Source organism: Odontesthes bonariensis, chromosome 21 (genome assembly GCF_027942865.1).
Source record: "Odontesthes bonariensis isolate fOdoBon6 chromosome 21, fOdoBon6.hap1, whole genome shotgun sequence".
NCBI classification, from domain to species: Eukaryota; Metazoa; Chordata; class Actinopteri; order Atheriniformes; family Atherinopsidae; genus Odontesthes; species Odontesthes bonariensis.
Genome location: NC_134526.1, coordinates 11103248 through 11122386, shown reverse-complemented (window position 1 = coordinate 11122386; position 19139 = coordinate 11103248). Strand labels below are relative to the sequence as shown.

Here is a 19139-nt window from a genome sequence, read left to right as displayed (position 1 = left end):
GTGACATTTAAGACTAATGTACCATCGCTATTAATTGAGATCAACCAACACTTCGGCAAAACTTATTATCCTGATGCTAATTTAGACTTAATTAACAGGGACCAGTACTAAATGACAGTAGTATGAATATTTGGCCTTTATTCAACTCTGCAAAATATTAATACTTCTGGAGGGCTAGATTACAAAGAAATATTACAAAAACTGAAGCTATATTATTTTTTTATCATGAATTTTCCTTAAACATTAATATTATAGGCCTCAAGCACAAATTAGCTGTGAACAGATGAGGAATCCTGCCTGAAGACAGATAGTGTTAATTGTGTTCACTCAAATGTTTTTATTAAACAAAATGAATCTTTTTTCCCCAGTGAACATTATTTTTCCATAGAAATCTCAAATTACCAAATAATGTGATGTGTTTTTTCATAAAATGACTAATCTGAATATGTATACACAAGTAAGTAGCTCAGTTGAATAAAAGCAAAAAGCAACAATCAAGTATTACATGCGCTACATTTTGCAGACAATTTTGTCCAAATTGACTTCCAAATGAGGAACAACATTCAATCTGCAGTACAGATTGAATGTTGTTTTAAAAAAGAAAAAGTCCTGGTGTAAGAAGGAAGTCCAGATTAGGTGAGTTAGTGTGTTTGAGTTTTAAGGAAATGTCTTCAGGAGATTCTGGAAGGCATGGAGCAGAGATGTACGTCCTGTTCTGATAGCATTTGGTAGCTCATTCCAATAGCTCAGAACCACAAATGAGAACAGACTATCCTGAGTGTAAATATGTCAACGACAAATGATGACCTGTAGAAGAATGCAGTGGTCAGGAAGGAGCAGAAGCCTGTTTTATTGAGTTTATACAGCTGAGTCCAGATGCTGCTCTGTGGATAAGCATTAGTAACTTGATATAGATGGGGAGCTGATGGAGGCTGCTATGTAGTGGGGTGTCCATTCTGGACCATTTGTAGGTATGTCACTCTGCATGCCAGCAGACCTGCTATAAGAGCATTGCAGTGGCTGATTGGAGCGGAAACTGTAGCCATTACCAGGAGCTGGTGGCATACTAAGTCAGCATTTGACAGATTTTTCTTTGGTTGTAAATTGTAAAGTGACATGACAAGCATCAGGTGCGACATGGTCAGAGAAAGATAACTGGTGAGAAATCATTAAAACCAGGTTTCTTGCAATCTTGATTGGAAAGAGCAATGAAAAGAGAATTTTTTTTTCATGTTGACAGTAAATGGCCAGAGAGGTATTTCCATTGAACCAAGAAAATGGGAAAGAACCTTTTGGCAAAGGAACCATTGTTGTTTGCACAAGTATTTATTTCAAGGCAAACTGCAGAGAGAGAGAGATTGCATTTCTTTCAGCCTATCTATCATCCAAAGGAAAAATTTGCCTGTTGCTTAAAGTCTTCACACAACAAAAAGAGGATGTAGAATATTACCCTGCAAACTGCAACCTAAATTGTTCCCCTGTGTGTACAGTGGAAATGTGACACCAAGGCCCCCAGACTAAGTTGAATTTTGAGAGGTTAACCAAGCATACACCATGGCAGTGAATCCTCCACTGGATGGACAATGTGCCCCCTCAAACTGTAAAAACTGTTCATAAATACTGCCTCAAACTCCCCTTAATCACACTCTGAAATATCAAATTGGGATCTTGTCCAACCTTCATCTCCCAGCCCTCAAGGAATATGTTGACAACTCCAGCTCCAGAAAACTTAATTTTTCTAAATAATCTTTCCAATAAGAAAACAGAAACAATAAATCCAAAGGATTTAGTTTAACATCAGAAAACCAAAGCCACCTGCCATCATCTCCAAATGACAGTAACCCTGGTACTGGAGCTAAATGCTGCTTTGTCCACAGTATCCAGAAGCCGTCTTACTGAGTGCAATAAAAATCCACTGACATACCTTGACATGCCATCTCACTTTGCCACATCCACATATCCACAGACGACAATAAGCTGGACAGCTTTCTCGATCCATGTGACTTTGACATATTATGTCAGGGGCTGCAAAGTCAACGAGTTGCATACGCATGTATGACAGAAGGCGAATCACACAAGTTCACCTCTCTAGAGAAGAAAACCCCCTGAGAAATGTAGTTGAAAAAAAAACTGGGCATATGTTATATCTTTTTTTATCAGATTTTTACAACAGCAAACATCCTGTCAGAAGGGGTCATGAGCTATGACATTCCTACACCTTCACCTGAGTAAGCCACACTCTGCCTACATCCACTTTAATGTCAAGTCTTTTCTTTTTTTATCCTTTAATTTTGTCAACTGTTTATTTCCTTTAGCCAGCGGCATTAGCACCCACAGTGACACTCTTACGTCTTCATCAGTTTTCATATAGTGTTCCAAAGGATAAAATCAAATAATACATTTTTTCTGGCTTCATGCCTTTGGGGTCTCACTGCCGGTAAACTTTTTATTCTTTACCACAGGATTTGATGTTATTGATTTGACAATCTGTGACAGCAAGTGTGTTTTATTTTACTTTGCATTATCAATTTTGGGAGTAGTTATTGACCCGTGTAGAAGTGCTCAGTTTCACACTCATGGAGAATAATAAAAGATGTGCAGGTTCATGTGGGCACACGTTTATATTTCTTGGCATACATACTTTTCAGATTTTGTGTCTATGCCTTCTTTCATTATAAAAGTTGCACAGTTTTTTTATACATGATACATGCTCCTTATGTCCATATTCCTGATGTGTCAGAGGTGTTCTGATGAAACGGGGAGAACAAACTGATATTAGGCAGATAGTTTTAATATTTTTGTATGTTCGTCTAATTTTGTGAGAAATCGTGAACTGAAAGCTTCCCCTGACACGTGCTATATAAGGAAACAATCAATCAAGTTGTTCAAGTGTGAATAAAACTTATAAGATAAGTTAGATTATGAGCGAAAAAACTATTTGAATACAATGCATACATGCAAATTCTGCTCATATTTTGAAGAAGCCAAGTGAAATGCTGACCATTTAGCAAATGCTATTCAATGAAAACATATTCCAAACAATATTCCCAGAGTAATTAATGCATGATTGTAATATCCTTTGATATAACTCAAGAGTATGTGACCCGGCTCACCTTCTCTCCAAATCAATTCAGTACCACGATGGGCACAATGTTTTCCTTCCCCAGGAGAAGTAGTTCCATTTCAACTCAATTGATTCTCCTATTCCAGTTTCCCATCTCTAACATTTTTTCATTCCAAGCAAGAAGTGCATGCATTTTCAATGACATCAAATAAAGGGCAGTCATTGGTATGGATGAGGAGGATCCTCAGAGATTGAGGCACCTTCACCATCACAAAGCACGAGATAAGAAGCCAAGAGAGACAATAGAAAGCAGAGCCTTAAAACTGTGAAAAGAGATTCTTTGATATTATGCTTTTGTAGACAGTTTACAACTGAAAGGAAGATTTTGTGTTTTAGTATGCACAGTGAAGTTATTTGGACAGACGCACTTACAAAAAAACAGGAAGGGACTGACAGGCACAGGCAGCCAGAGAGGGTGTTGAGGTGCAGTGCCGTTGGTTTGAATACACTAAACTCGTTGTTAGAAAGGATTGGAGATACTTTCGATCTGTTTTCACCATGTGGCGTTCTGAAGCATTTGTCAATGTTTCCCTTGAGGCATTTGCTCTCATTGTGGATCAGCACTTCTGAGGGTTTCAAGGGGAGTGCAACTCCTATGCCTTGTGTTTAAAAGTCCACGACAGCTGCAATATTTCCCTTAACGTGTTCCTCAACCAGTCACCATCACTACACCCACTTCAACCCCCTCCAAGACATTTTACCTGTCATGTCACATTTCACTGGACACAGTACATGTCAGATTCTCTCCTTTAATTTAGTTGTTTTACATAATGCCAAAACGCCTTCTTCTCAGGGAGACATCTGCTTCTCCACATACATTTTTTTTCTAAACGTTGTGTAGCCTTTTTCATGAAAAAGGGAGCAAATGACTGACTAAGTAGTAGGGAAATATGGAAGGGATGTGAAACAGAACATTTAAACAGCTGTGTTTGAATAATTCTTCAAGAGCAGGGTTTCAATAAGTTATCCATAGAAGGGGTAAAGGAAAAAAAAAAGCCTTTCATTACCCTGCGCATGAAGCCTAAATAGAAAAGAGTCAGTGGAATGGCTTCCAGCCTCTGATACGGGTATATGCTCAGCTCTGATGCCTTGGGTGTTCTGGCCTGCTGCACTAAGGCCTCACAATTGACCATACAGATTGCTGCCATTATGGAAAGTGGGTCTGTGGTGGAAAATAGACCTAAGCTTTCACAAGGAAACATTCAAACTGCCTTGAGCTCAGTTTGAGATCTAAACATACAGGGTGGAGGGATTAGCATGAAACTGAAGCTCTGAAAATTAATTTTAATGTAGCTGGCTGCTTTGTGTATCCCTCAACAACTTAACACTGCAGGCATTGTTTTTGTTAGTATTTGCTGTAGACTCGCTGGGATCCAAGTGTAGGAGTTAAATGTTAGACAATATTTAAAAGGAAAGCCCATGCTTTGTGACCCAAAAGTTAAAGTTTTTGCATATAAGTGGTGATATGCTTGTGTGTTTGTGTGTACCTTCACAAGAGGGTCTATTCCTCCTCTAACTTCCTCCAAAGAGCATCAGTGGTGAAGCAGTGAATCACAGAGTGAGTCATTGTGGACAAACAGAACACAGCCATTCAAAATGGAGTGCGGGGCTTCTCGGGTTGAACTTAAACTTCCATTTAATGGCTAAAAGCATCTTACATCAGTGTCAGAGCAAGCGCAGGCCAGGTTGGATGAGCTCAGTCTCTGCCGTGCAGTATTTGCAATAAAGGTCATAGTCGAAGCAGTAATAACAGGACACAGTTTTTCTTTAAAAGATCTCTAGCTTGGCCTGATATTCTGCAGAGCTGTATTTTTCATATTCATTTCATGGAACATTTGATTTGAAATCTTTTTCCTCCTAAGGGCTTTGAGAGTGTTCTTTTTCTTCAGTGCGCCTATGCCACTGCTCTTTTGTCATCATGAAGGTGGTTTTGTAATGGCAGCCTTTGGCATTCTGTTGCAGTGCTCACCACAGCATTTATTCCTGCTCTTTATCTGTACTTGAAAAGCTGACCAGTGCTTTTACTTGATTATCTTAGTGTCATTGCAGATAACTTCTTAGTGGTGTGTGAACCAAGGAGAATTGAACTTGAAGATTGTTTGCATCCACCAAAAGTGCTTTCATTTCAATTTTAAAATGCTGTCTTTTTTTGCACTTTTGAATGACATTTGGGCATTGCACTTATGGACTGCTTTGTAGAAAGCATTAGTTATGAAAATATGAATCTAAAACTGTGAAGCAGATCAAATCCTAATGCTCACTGGCATCAAACAAAATACTATTAGAGTATCTTCAAAATATTTTGCTCATGCCAAACAGAAAGAAAGTTTCTGTACTATTCATTTATTTATAGAATTTGGTAAAAAAAAACAATCCGGTCAAATTTCATGAAACTTATTGTGGAGGAGAAATGTGGTCAAAGGATAAGTTTCTTTGAGTTTGCAAGGTGTGCCAATGGTCTCAGCATAGGATGTGTTTCACCTAATTTAACATACAGTTGCATGCAGCATGATGATCTTGTGTCCTGTAGGTTGTTGTCTTGATTTTAAGGTTTCTGAAGCATTAAAACTTGTGACCACCTTTTACACATCAAAAGTCAACACATGACTATTCACAAAAGGCTGTGACACTGTGTTACTGTAGAGTTATGTTTGTGTTCTAAAACATGACAGTACAGATAATCATGTCTGTTGACACAAATCAATTAAATAAATTTGGGTGACTATATCAGATTTTGCTCTGAGAAAACCCTCTTAAACCCAAAGCTGTGTTTATTGTTGCATAAATCTAACAAAACAATCTGTAGGATGTAGACACCTCTGATGTTACAGTCCAGAGCTTAATACGCCCACCACCCACTCCAAGCACTTCTCTGTGATTTGCATATTGTAAAAAAACAGCAAAAAAAAAAACTGCGCACATAATGTGATCCGGAATTATATGCACTCAGAGAGTAATTGGCAAATCAAATTAGCAGTGCATGACTCTATGTATGCATGTAATTTCCAGGGGACAGTGTTTATTGGGTTGCAAAACTGCCCAGACCAAAAATCGCTTGCATGTGAGGAATTATGAACTCACCTGCTATTATCCTCATCTATTTACAGGCTACAGAAATGTTGACGGCCCCCGGTTGATTCTATTCCCCCCAAAAATAACTGTCAAATTAGGGATTATAATCAAGTGTGGAGGTAAACTCTTACACACCTCAGAGTGCGACCAGCAAAACCACAACTGTAATGTGATAGGCTCACATAAAGGTCAAACGACAGCAGGAATGGTCTTCAGATCCACAGTGGCAACTCTGGTTTCAGTTTGAAGTATATTCTCTCTGCTATAAACTGTCAAATTCACTCTTTTTCTAGCAGCGCGATTATCCCTGTTGTGAAGAGCCATGTTCTCTTACATACACATGTACACACTCCAAAACACATTTTTATGCTCCCCTGAGGTTGTCTAACAGTATTATCTGTGTTACTACCTAAACAAAGAAGGCTTACTTGATTTTTTTCATTTGTTGTCTTTTTTTCAGCATTACAAAAACAAATGATAATTTATTTTGGGGACACTTGATTAATAAATTTATGCTGCATAATTCATAATAATCTACGAGTGAAAAGAAGGGATCAGTTTTACAACCTCAAAATTGTAATTATGTTAGGTAATTAAAAAAAATGTTTTTCAATCTGGTGACCTCAGCAGGTGGCTAAAATTCATAAAATCCATGAAAGGCTGAGTAGTAAAAAGGAAGTCCTATATTCACCTTGCCCAGTGGCACCGCTAAATTCTCTGGGCTCTGAGGCATCTGAGATGGACCATTACACAGTGGAAACATGTACTGTGGTTAGACAAATCAGGAATCAAGATGTTTTTTGTAGGAACTTAATTTTGTGTGTTCAATACCAAAGATGAAAAGGACCTATCCCAGCTATCCCGAGAGGCAGAGTGCACCCTGGACAAGTCGCCGGTCCATCACAGGGCCACAAAATTATACATTAAATACTTTATTGCTTGCAATCCTCAATGTCAAAAACATATTTTAAGATATTCCAAAAAGAATAGCAACATTATCAAGTGGTAAAAGCTTTACTCACTAGGTTTTTTTCCCTAAATGTAAGAATAATTTTTCTTTCTTTTTTTTCAGGACCATGTCAACATTTTTTTAGATATGGGGTGTGTCAGAGCTTTTCCAATTTATTTTAAAAAGAGCTAATTCAAATGCATTGTCTGGTTATATTTTCTAAATTCGGATACTCATAGTCATTACAGTTCAGCAGTTCATTTTCAACAAAGAGATAATTCAGTCTGCAATTAAAGGGGAACTCCGGGACATTTGAAGCGCATTTCCATTGCTAGAGGTTGTCAAATACTGATAGTAGGACACAGAGAGGTGCAAATCTGCGCTCCCTGTGTGGAGATCGCGCTGTTCGCACAGCCTGTCATGCGAGGCTAATACGTGGTGGCTAGGGGCAAGCGCTAACCCTTCCACGTAAAACAACAACTTGCACACTGCAGAAACGTCACACCACTTTATAAACCATCCGACAATAAAGTCACAAGCCTTACCATCAAAACCATATGCATGGTTCTCACATTACTGACATGGGGACGTTACAAAACAACTTTATAAACAGCATGTAACTCACCGGTTAGTTGTATGCTCGCGCATGTGAAAGCCCAAAAGAGTCAATGGACGATACTCCCATATACAGTACAAAGCAATTATCTTCTCTAGAAAAACTGCGTTCAAGTATTTAAAACATTACAACAATATTACTGTGCATGTATTGTTGTAATGTTTTAAATACTTGAACGCAGTTTTTCTAGAGAAGATAATTGTTTTGTATATGTGATTATCGTCCATCGACTCTTTTGGGCTTTCACATGCGCGAGCGTACAACTAACCGGTGAGTTACATGCTGTTTATAAAGTTGTTTTGTAACGTCCCCATGCCAGTAATGTGAGAACCATGCATATGGTTTTGATGGTAAGGCTTGTGACTTTATTGTCGGATGGTTTATAAAGTGGTGTGACGTTTCTGCAGTGTGCAAGTTGTTGTTTTATGTGGAAGGGTTAGCGCTTGCCCCTAGCCACCATGTATTAGCCTCGCATGACAGGCTGCGCGAACAGCGCGATCTCCACACAGGGAGCGCAGATTTGCACCTGTCTGTGTCCTACTATCAGTATTTGACAACCTCTAGCAATGGAAACGCGCTTCAAATGCCCCGGAGTTCCCCTTTAAGTATAAACATCCCTTTGCTGCATATTGAAATCAAACCAGTGGACTGCTAGACATGGCATATTATTATTGGTGATTGCACTTTCATGAGCAACTGTGGACCTGTTCAGCAGGGTTGTTGTTTTTTTTTCCATGTCCCCGTCAGTAACAGTATGTTGACCTTTGAGCAATTAAATGCCGTAATGAAGGCTGTGAGAATGAGTGAAGGGGGATGTAATGGAGGAAGATTATTGACTGAAATCAGTCTGGACAAATATCTACACGTCCCAGCAACACTTACTCATTAAAAATTGGACACATGAGCGATAAAACACACATTTCAATCCACGCAGGGGTCTTAATACTGCTGCTGTGTTAGCTTATGATTACAATGTCAGCAAAGTTCAAATCTATTTTAAATTACCGTATTTTCCGCACTATAGAGCGCACTGGATTATAAAGCACACTGTCAATGAATGGTCTATTTTCGATCTTTTTTCATATATAAAGCGCACCGGGCTATAAGGCGCATTAAGCGAAACAAAACAGTGTCGTTGCTGTTACCTGGCAGTTCAGTGATGATTCGAAAACGAAACTTATAAAATCGGCTCGGCGCATGCGCAAAACCACAAAGTAGCAATTCTCGACAAGTAGCACAACTCGACTGAACACCGGCCTTCGTGAAAGCTCAGACCACAGTTGAGACTGATACCTTAGCCCAGGCATCCACGATCCATTGGCAGATAGTAGCGAAAGTCACCCGGCGCTGTCTCCCTCCCTTGGTGAATGTGTGTTCGCCTTCTGTCATCCACTGCTCCCACGCAGCTCGCAGTTTAACTTTGAACGCCCTGTTGACACTGATATTCATGTCCCGTGCTAACGCTGTTGCCTTCAGTCGAATAGAGACTGTAGAGACGCTTCTACCCGCTGCTCTCTGTTCAATAACCCACTGTTCAATTTTGTTATTATTATGGTGAATCACAATATATATTACTCCGCTACGCTCATGACTACTGTAGCCGTAATGCTGCGGTGCGGTTTTGAAAGTTTACCAAAGTCTTACTAAAACATTTTGACAGAGCGCCGTGTACCACTCAAAATCGCTTCGGGGTCCGTAAGCTAACAAGAATAAATCCATATATAAAGCGCTCCGGGTTATAAGGCGCACTTTTGTTTTTTGAGAAAATTATAGGCTTTTAAGTGCGCCTTATAGTGCAGAAAATACGGTAATACTTATATGTGTCATAGGGCGTATTCACACCTACCTCGTTTGGTCCGGACCAAACGTCCAAACAGACCAGATTTTCGTTGGTTCGGACCTTTTGGGAAGGTCTGAATACAAACCACCGAACTCTGGTTCGGACCAAACAAGCGGACCGAGACCGAGCTGAAAGGTCGGACTCGGTCCGGATCAAACGAACCCTGGTGCGGATCTTTTGGAGGTGTGAAAGCAGACCGGACCTAATCCCAGACTTTTTGCTTTTTTGTACCTCTGGAGCATCCGTCGTTTGTCTGCTGCTAGGTAACAGAACAGAGCATCGTTCTTCTAATTACTAGACCGGCTGTGGTAAAGCTAACAAAAGACCGAATCAGCTTCTCCTCTGTAGCCGCCTTGCCCTTTGTCGTCGTTGTTGATAAATTACTTGTACAGCAGCATAGTAATTACACAGTTGTGAAAATAGCAAAACGTTGAAAAAACATATAGTTTTGATTATATTAAAAGCAATAACGGCACGGAAAGCGTTCATGAATACATTCACTTTTGAACTTAGCACTTTGTGTTGCGCGTGTCGATTCTGACCAATAGCCGAACGACTTCAGGGCGCGTGGCTTTGTTGACATATTTTGGTCCGTTTACTGAAATGTACAGTCTGAAAGCAAACCGCACCAAAATGAAAAAAACAGGTTCGGACCAAAGCAAGTGAACTATCGGACTTTCCTGGTGTGAATACGCCCATAGTGTATGTGTTTATATGCGACGCCTCGGCTGCTTTACTTGAGTGGTTGGCTAGGTGTGAGCGCATATTTGTTTATCTTGTCTGATGTCGTGATTGTTGTCTTTTGACAGCTGTGCTGGCTCGTGTCTCCTATATTGACAACTTGGCAAACATGATATATGCTTATTTTAGAAGTCACCAATGCATGCATTTGGTCTAGCTAATACTACAGCAACCATCCATATATACAGTCGATTGTCTGAAGCACTTTAAAACTGTATTGTATCATCCCAATCTCTTGGGGTATCTAAACTTTTTTACTGTGTTTCTTTTCACGTGTTCACTTTAGATTTGTACTCTAATTAAAATTCCAACATGCTTAAAGTGGTCATCTTTAACTGTAGAGTTCAGTTCTGCCTCTACTCACATATCCACGGAAAGTTCTCCAGCATTACCTAAATACTTGTATGCCAGCATTGCATTTGCTTTGATAGAGTCAATACCTTTTCAGAAAATGTTTTTTTAATTTTTTAACAGTCATTCCTTCTCCATGTTTCCAATATTTCATGTTATCCAGTCATCAAAAATATTTTAATCTATGCATAAAGGTTTTTCACTGAAAAATGCAAAACACATTGATCCAAGTGATCCCTTCACATAGTGCTGTATGTGATTTAATGCAGCTTCTTAGCATTGGCCTCCCGCCTGGCAGTCCTCAGGTTAATGGTGTGAAAAACAGGGACGCTGCTTTTTTCAACCTGTCAAGTGGTAATTGGCCAAGAGTTTCTTTTAATAGCAGTCTGCCACAGGGACTGCAAACACCTCTTAAACTGTGTACACAATAATTGGTGGAGCACAAACAAGAAGGGCTTGAGTCAACACATATCCTCTCTTTGAGTGTGACATTTCAGTACCAACACATGCAACATGAATATGTCTCAAATCTGAGTGAAATGGGCTTAACATCAACAATTTTGCTCTTGTCTCTGCACTGCAGGTTATTCATCTGGCCACATGAGAGAGACAGAGGAAGGAGGAAACCATCAGAATCACAAAGATGAGACCATTTAATGATGGTAGCCCTTGAGGAAAAAAGCGTAAGCCAAGCTGATGTGGTGAAATCTCCTTTTGAATACCGCCAGAAGTTCACAACTGGCAAATCTCAATGAAAGAAACTAGAGGAAGATACCCAACATTTGTCTGTCTTGTACATGGGGACAACATCCATCATCATACATCCATCAATGAGGACGGAACAAATTAAAGGGTTGCTTCTGGCTCTGAGAGCACTTGAACATCCATCTGATTCGCTGACAGGATTGTATAAGAGGTACTGACACAACAGTAGTATCACCACTTCTTTACATTTTTTTGGCCCTGCTCATGACTCTCAGAGAAGCACCAATGGCCTGCAGCTTAGGCATGGTGATGAGTGCCTTGTTTTGGTCTGTAGCCATTGTTTATTTGACTCATATTGGCCGAGTCAGTGGAGACTGCTGGCTAATTGAGGGTGAAAAGGGCTTTGTATGGCTTGCAATCTGTAGCCAAAACCAACCACCTTATGAGGCTATCCCACAGCATATCAACAGCACCATTGTGGACCTTCGTCTGAATGAGAACAAAATCAAAAGTATCCATTATTCTGCTCTCAGTCGCTTTGCCAACTTGACCTACCTGAACCTGACCAAGAATGAAATCTCTTACATAGAGGATGGGGCCTTCTCTGCTCAGTTTAACTTACAAGTCCTTCAAATGGGCTTCAACAAGTTGCGGAACTTGACAGAGGGGATCCTCCGGGGTTTAGGAAAGCTGCAGTACCTCTACCTCCAGGCAAACCTGATTGAGACTGTGACACAAAATGCCTTTTGGGAATGCCCCAACATAGAGAACATTGATCTCTCCATGAACCGAATCCAGCAGTTAGATGGGTCCACATTTACCAGTTTAACCAAACTTACAACTTGTGAGTTGTACACCAACCCATTCAACTGCTCCTGTGAGTTACTGGGATTTGTGAAATGGCTCTCAGTTTTCCCTAATCGGACGAATGAGCGGATGGTCTGCGATTCCCCACCTGGTGTTTCAGGTTATAGTTTATTGAGCCAGAATCCTAACAATCCAACGCATCGAAATGCACTTCACATGCTCACTACTGTGTGTACCGATGACTATGTGACGCCATTTATCCCCATTTCCACTGAGTCTACAACATTACCACCTGACACCACTCTTTGTGCGTTGGAGGACTGTCCCTCAGGCACAGAACCAGAAGACGTTACAGCCAGTACAACTGAAAATGATGTGCAAGTAATCCCTCTGATGAAAGTGAAGCAAGTAACAAACACAGGTGCCACCATCACAGTTCAGATTCCTCAACCCTACAAGAAGATGTACATCCTAGTTCTTTACAACAACAGCTTTTTCACAGATATTCAAAACCTGAAAGACATACAAGAGGATATTGAGCTAAAAAACCTGAAACCACACACCAACTATACATACTGTGTCGCTTCCATACGTAATTCTCTTAGACACAACCATACATGTATGACAATCTCTACTGGCCCATGGACTGGAAAAGACAAAACTGTGAACAGTGCAACTGCTACTCATTACATTATGACAATTTTAGGATGCCTCTTTAGTATGGTGATTTTTCTGGGAATTGTTTACTACTGCTTGCGAAGAAAGCGTCAACAAGATGAAAAGCACAAAAAATCAAGCAGTCTGAAGAAAAATATAATGGAACTCAAGTACGGACAAGAACTGGAGGCGGGGAATATTTCTCGGATGTCGCAGAAGCAGTTGTTGGCCGGAGAGAGCATGTCACGTATGCCATACTTACCATCTGCTGGTGAAATGGACCAGTACAAATTTCAGGAGATAAGTGATACTCCCAAAATGATTAAGGGAAATTATATGGACGTGCGAAGTATGGACCATCATGAGCGAAGGGAGTGTGATATGGGAATGCCTGGAAACAGTCAGGGATCAGTGGCAGAGATTTCCACCATTGCAAAAGAGGTGGATAAAGTAAATCAGATAATTAACAACTGCATAGATGCTTTAAAGACAGAATCCACCTCATTTCAAGGGATAAAATCTGGAGCAGTGTCCGGTGCGGAGCCCCAACTTGTACTAATATCAGAGCACCCGCAGAGTAAATCTGGCCTTCTGTCTCCAGTGTACAAGGACAGCTACCACCACTCTTTGCAGAGGCATCGGACCACTGATGTCTCACCCAAGAGGCCCAGCACTGCCACAGGAGGGCCCATGCGGAGCCCCAGGCCTTATCGCTCTGAGTCCAAGTACATAGAGAAAACTTCCCCGTCGAGAGAATCCATCCTTACTGTAACACCTGCTGCCGCTATCCTGAGGGCCGAGGCAGAAAAGATCCACCAGTACAGCGACCACCGGCACTCATATCCCGACGCTCAGATAGAGGAGCTGGAAGGACCCGAAAGCCACAAGTTGTTGGAGCCTCTCAGCCACTCCCGCTCCAGAGACTTAGCATATTCCCAGATGCCATCTCAGTATCACAATCTAAGCTACTCCTCCAGTCCTGAATACTACTGCAAGCCTTCACATAGCATTTGGGAGCGATTCAAACTCCATCGGAAACGGCATAAAGATGAAGAGTACATGGCAGCAGGGCACGCACTGCGTAAGAAAGTCCAGTTTGCAAAGGATGAGGACCTGCACGACATTTTAGACTACTGGAAAGGCGTTTCAGCCCAGCATAAATCATAACCCATTTAGGTGTTTTTAAAATGGACATAATGTTGCAGACACAAGAACCTCATCTGACAACTGAATCATTGGATTCCTCCATATTATAATTAACAACTCACTCACTTGTATCACATTCTCTTTAGACTGCGAAGAAAGTGGGGTGAAGATTTATTAAATTTGTCATATTATGTAAAGAATTCATCAGGAAAAAATATATATTGCAAATTAATAATATATATGTTACAATGGATAATAGGTTTTGGGTATCGCATGGCCAAGTCCTGTGACAGTGGATTTGCTGTTGTGTAATATGAAACTACTTATGAAGATACTGAAACCTCAATATTTTTTGAAGAACTATCTGGACCCATTCAAACAGAACACCTTTTTCTTTCTTCCTTGCATAAATTGAATTCAAAACTATGTACAGATATGGGTTTCTATATTTGCAATGTTTGCTGTGTAAATGGTAAAATATTAGTAGAAGAATCAGGTTTATCAAATGGACCGCTGTTCATTGAGATTTACTTGGTTGCTGAAGAATGGCAAGTCCTACTTTAAACTTGTCGGAACATTTGTCATTTTAACCGTCATTGCCTGTTTTTTTTCTATTATTATAAATGTTATTATTATTCTTTTTATAGCTTTTACATGATTCAGATGGATTCAGTTTTAAGTCCCCTGAATCACACTGTGCAGTATTCACTGGATGGATTCTGTCAATCTTCCCGCTGGCAAAAGTGCAGTACAGATTAAGCTGTGGTGAACATCTACTTCGTAGGTTTCACTAACCAACATTTGTTTCTTTGGTACCAAAGTAGAAAAAACTGAAATGTTTACAATATTTCTGCACAGTCTGGGAATCACAAAAAACATACAGCAGTAAGTCTATGTAAGTTTTTATTTTATTGGTATCTCCCTCAAAAGAGAAAATTGGGAAAGGAAAGTATCCATACACGGGGTGATATACAAAAGCCTACATTTTATCACTAGTACTTCAAAAGAAAGGCAGCTGTACTTTGTCACTTATTGCTAAAGTACACAGACAGCTGTTCTGGCCTGCAGGGGAGCCCGATGGATGAATGTAATAAATATGTATTCAGATCTGTCTATGGCAGCTTTTATGTATATTTTCAAGGAAATATTTATGTCATGCTATTAACGACTGTATTTTTGGTTTACTTTTGCTTCAACATTTCTCCCAGTGTATTATATTTCATACTGTGTGATCCAACCAATGAAGGAAAAGTGGTTTGTTATATCGGATGGGCCTTGTTGCTTGCTGAGAGGTTTAATGTTATTTTTATCTGCTTAGGCTGTTAAATCTTTTTGTATATTATGAAAGCTAAGTACCAGGCAAATATCAACATGCTAGAGTAAAATTTGAGAATGTGAAACTGAATCCTCTGACTTAATGGCTGTGAATTTGTATTTCATGATGAAATGAAAATTGATGCTTTTTCTTTGTAAAATGTTTATATATTTGATTCAAACCAGGCTCATGAAGATTCATCTCATATTTCTGAATTATTAATAAATATCTAATCTGCTGCTCATCAGAGGAATTGTTACAATGTTAAAATGTATCATTCACATGGGATTTGGGTTTATTAAAAACATCTCTTTGTGATGACACAATTTAACTTGACATTAGTCGTTTTTAATTGTTGTGACTGCAATCATTTAAGTACCGATTTGCGTACAGCTACGACCTCAATTGCAAAAAATGTTTGGACACTGCATAAAATGTATGTAAAACAGATTGAACCTATTTGCAAATCTCATGAGATAACAAAATAGAAGGGAGAAAACATACGGAATTTTGAAAATAGGACATTTTACTATTTCATGAAAAATATTAGCTCATCTTGATTTTGATGGCAGCAACATGTCTCAAAAGAGATGGGCAGAAGTTAGGCAATCTGCCAAAAAAATTGGATCCACAAATTATGGAGCAATTTTAAACTATTGTTCCTCAACTTCAGATTGTGAATACTGCGAATATTCCATCAACCACAGTTCATATTATCATAAAAAGATTCAGAGAATCTGGAGACATCTCTGTGTGCCAACAATAAATACTGAATGCCTGTGATATTGCTCTCTTCTGGTGCTGCATTAAAAACAGGCATGAGTCAGTTAATCACTGCACAGGCTCAAGAACTCTTTCAGAAATCATTGTCCATGACCACAGTTCACTCCACCATTCACAAATGCAGTTTAAACTTCATGCAAAAAAGAAGACATATCCAAACATGGTCTAGGGATGGAAGCTTTCTTCTCTGGGCCAAAGCTCATTTAAAATTAAGCAAAGTGGCAAACCGTTCTGTCAGATTAGTTACATTTTTTAATTATTTTTGGAAATCATAAACGCTGCATCCTCTAGACTAAAAAGGAGAGGGACCATATAGCTTGTTATCAGTGCTCAGTTAAAAACCTGCATCTCTGATGGTATAGAGGTACATTAATAACTATGGAACTGGCAACTTACAAATCTGGAAAGGCAACATCAACGCTGAAAGGTATATACAGGTTTTAAAATAATATATGCTCCCATCCAGACATCTTTCTCAGGGAAGGCATTGCTTATTTCAGCAAAACAAAACTGCACACTGTATCTATTACAACAGCATGGCATTATAGTTGAAGAGTCTGGGTGTTGGACAGGCCTGCCTGAAGTCAGACTTTTCACCTTTTCAACTGAAATCATCTGATGCATCATGAAACACGACAAAGGTCACCCAGGACTATTGAGCATCTAGACCCCTCTATCAGTCAAGAATGGGACAACATTCTTCTCCCAAAGGTCCAGCAACTGGTCTCCTCGGTTCCCAGATGTTTATGGACTGTTTTTAATGGAAGAGGGGTTGTTACACAGTGGTAGCATGGTCCTGTCCATACTTCTTTGAGCTGTGCGCTGCCATCAAATTCAACATGAGCTAATATTTTTTTAAACTTATTTTCAATATTTGATTTATTTTCTATGTTCTATCATGAGTAAAATACAAATCTTGTTGTACTCCATTATCATTAGCATTTTACACAGCGTCCAAACATTTTTGGAATTTGCGTTGTTCTACACATAGCTACAGGTCTTCCTCTTAACTTTTCTGTCCAATACTGTCATTTTTATTGTTTTTCTTTGTGAAAGATAAAAGTTGGTGGCACCAGTGTTCCAATCTAGAACCATTAAGCAACGCTGAAAAACAAAAGAACAATATGACATGATTTAAAGAGGCTCGTCAAACTTCACCAAAATCAGAAACAAGACAGGCAAAAATTACTTCCAAATGAGGAAATGTGCAATCTGTTTATTCGATTTTTTATTGTATTAGGAGTATTGAGAAGTTTTTGAACTGGTCCACAAAAATTTGCTGTATTTCTCTTTTTAAAATCTCTTCCATTGGCTCTTTATTGAAATGCTTTATGTATGTCATAATTAATTCACCTTTATCCACTCCACTTGATTCTGTAACCTGCCCATCTAGACAAATGTAAAAACCTTTTTACTTTCAAATAAGACTGATTACTCCGATTGTAGAAAGATAGTTTCCCAGAATCTGTGGTGGCTTCTACCAAACATTTCTGTATTGCCTGAAAACGCTCCAGCTAAAATATAGTTTAGATTTTCTTTTGTAGGATGAGCATAAATGTTTGTTTCCAGCTGCAATTTCCTCAATGAAATGTACCTGTTGTTCCACCTGCACCTCTAATTTCAGTGGCTAAAATTACACAACTAGTTAGTGACCTTCACTCATTGAGTGTAAGTTGATACCAAAAAGTAAGAGCTGATTAATTTAAAAACATGGTGATGGGGCAGAAATATACTTATATGAATTCAGTGTGAGTCTGAGATCTGATAGTTAAGCAGCTCCAAGCAAAATAAATTATCTGATGACAATATTTATATTGACTGTGTTCTGTAAGTATGATCTAAATGTAGGTATTTACCAAAACCATTTGTACTTTTTTCTGTCACAATATTGTTTCCATCTCATAAGTGTGTCATGATGCTGTCATTATCATTAATGTGAAATGAAACATTCATGAGCCTGATGTGAATGTCTTATGTAAGCACCATATTCAGTGTTAACTGGGTTGTCTGACTTAATATTTCAACCGCCTTAAAGTTTTGAGATTTGTGTACAGGTGTAAATTTCCTTTTATGTCATTTCCAGTGTTGATACTGTTGTTGAGTCTCCATTTGTTATTTTTATAAAAGCATTTCAGTATCTTCTGAGAGCTGTCAGGGTTCTAGTTCATTTAGCTAATTAGTAACATGTTTTATACTGCATATTGTAGCACTTCTGTGTCTAACAAGAGTTTAAAGTGTTCAGAAAACTTTTAGAAAGATCAACAGTTGTTTAAGTGCATCAAAAACAAGAGCACAAAAATTGTGTTTTCTTTTTCTTTTATTTCTTAATACTATGTTATCTGCTTTCAGACAAAGTACTGTGAAATAAAGTTAAGGGTGCACATTCAGTATACACTCAGTATCTTTATTATGAGTTTTTACGTTCATAACCCTTTTGAGCTACCTTACATTGTCTATAAAATGGCAGGTAAGAAGTACAACATGCATATAAATGTCTTTAAATGCATGTGAAATGACATGCCATTTATAAACAATCCTATATTATGTTAAAATTTCGAACTGCGTAAAAATGCTGGATGCAGTTACTCACTATTAAATGTTAAACTGCCGTAAAGTGCAATAGCACCGAAGGCCATGCTATACGATGATCCATTAGGTAATCATGTGGTATGAGGTTTCAATTTCTGGCTCCCTGTCGGGTGTAGCGGGAGTGCATGCTGCAAATGGCTCCTGATCACTTCCTAGAGAGAAAAGTTATCTTTGAAAGACAAGTTACCTGGCTGGGTGAAATAGTGCTGATAATTTCAGACTCCACGTTAGCAGAAGAGCATGATTCTACCTTCAGACAAAACTTGAAGAGCAACGTAAATTCATCCATGTGAAGTAAAAAGTTGATCTGACTCACTGCAGAAGTCAGCACCCACTTTAGATCTATGGTGAAAGGTTTGAGTTCAGCCCAAGCTACCACAAGGCAACTAAGTTAGTTTCGGTTTATTTCCTGTAAATGTTTATCAAGCTTTAGATGTAACTGCG

The 19139-nt window shown here is 39.1% G+C and overlaps 1 protein-coding gene across 1 annotated transcript in view; it reads left to right on the top strand.

Moving 5' to 3' along the window:
* elfn1a (extracellular leucine-rich repeat and fibronectin type III domain containing 1a) overlaps window positions 1-18429 on the top strand; it is a 90612-nt gene extending 72183 nt beyond the window's left edge. The window contains exon 3 of the mRNA XM_075454609.1: window positions 11277-18429. Coding sequence (XP_075310724.1) covers window positions 11663-14029 — 2367 coding nt within the window. The 5' untranslated portion in view covers window positions 11277-11662 and the 3' untranslated portion in view covers window positions 14030-18429. The remainder of the gene's footprint in view (window positions 1-11276) is intronic.
* Window positions 18430-19139: the final 710 nt, after the last annotated feature.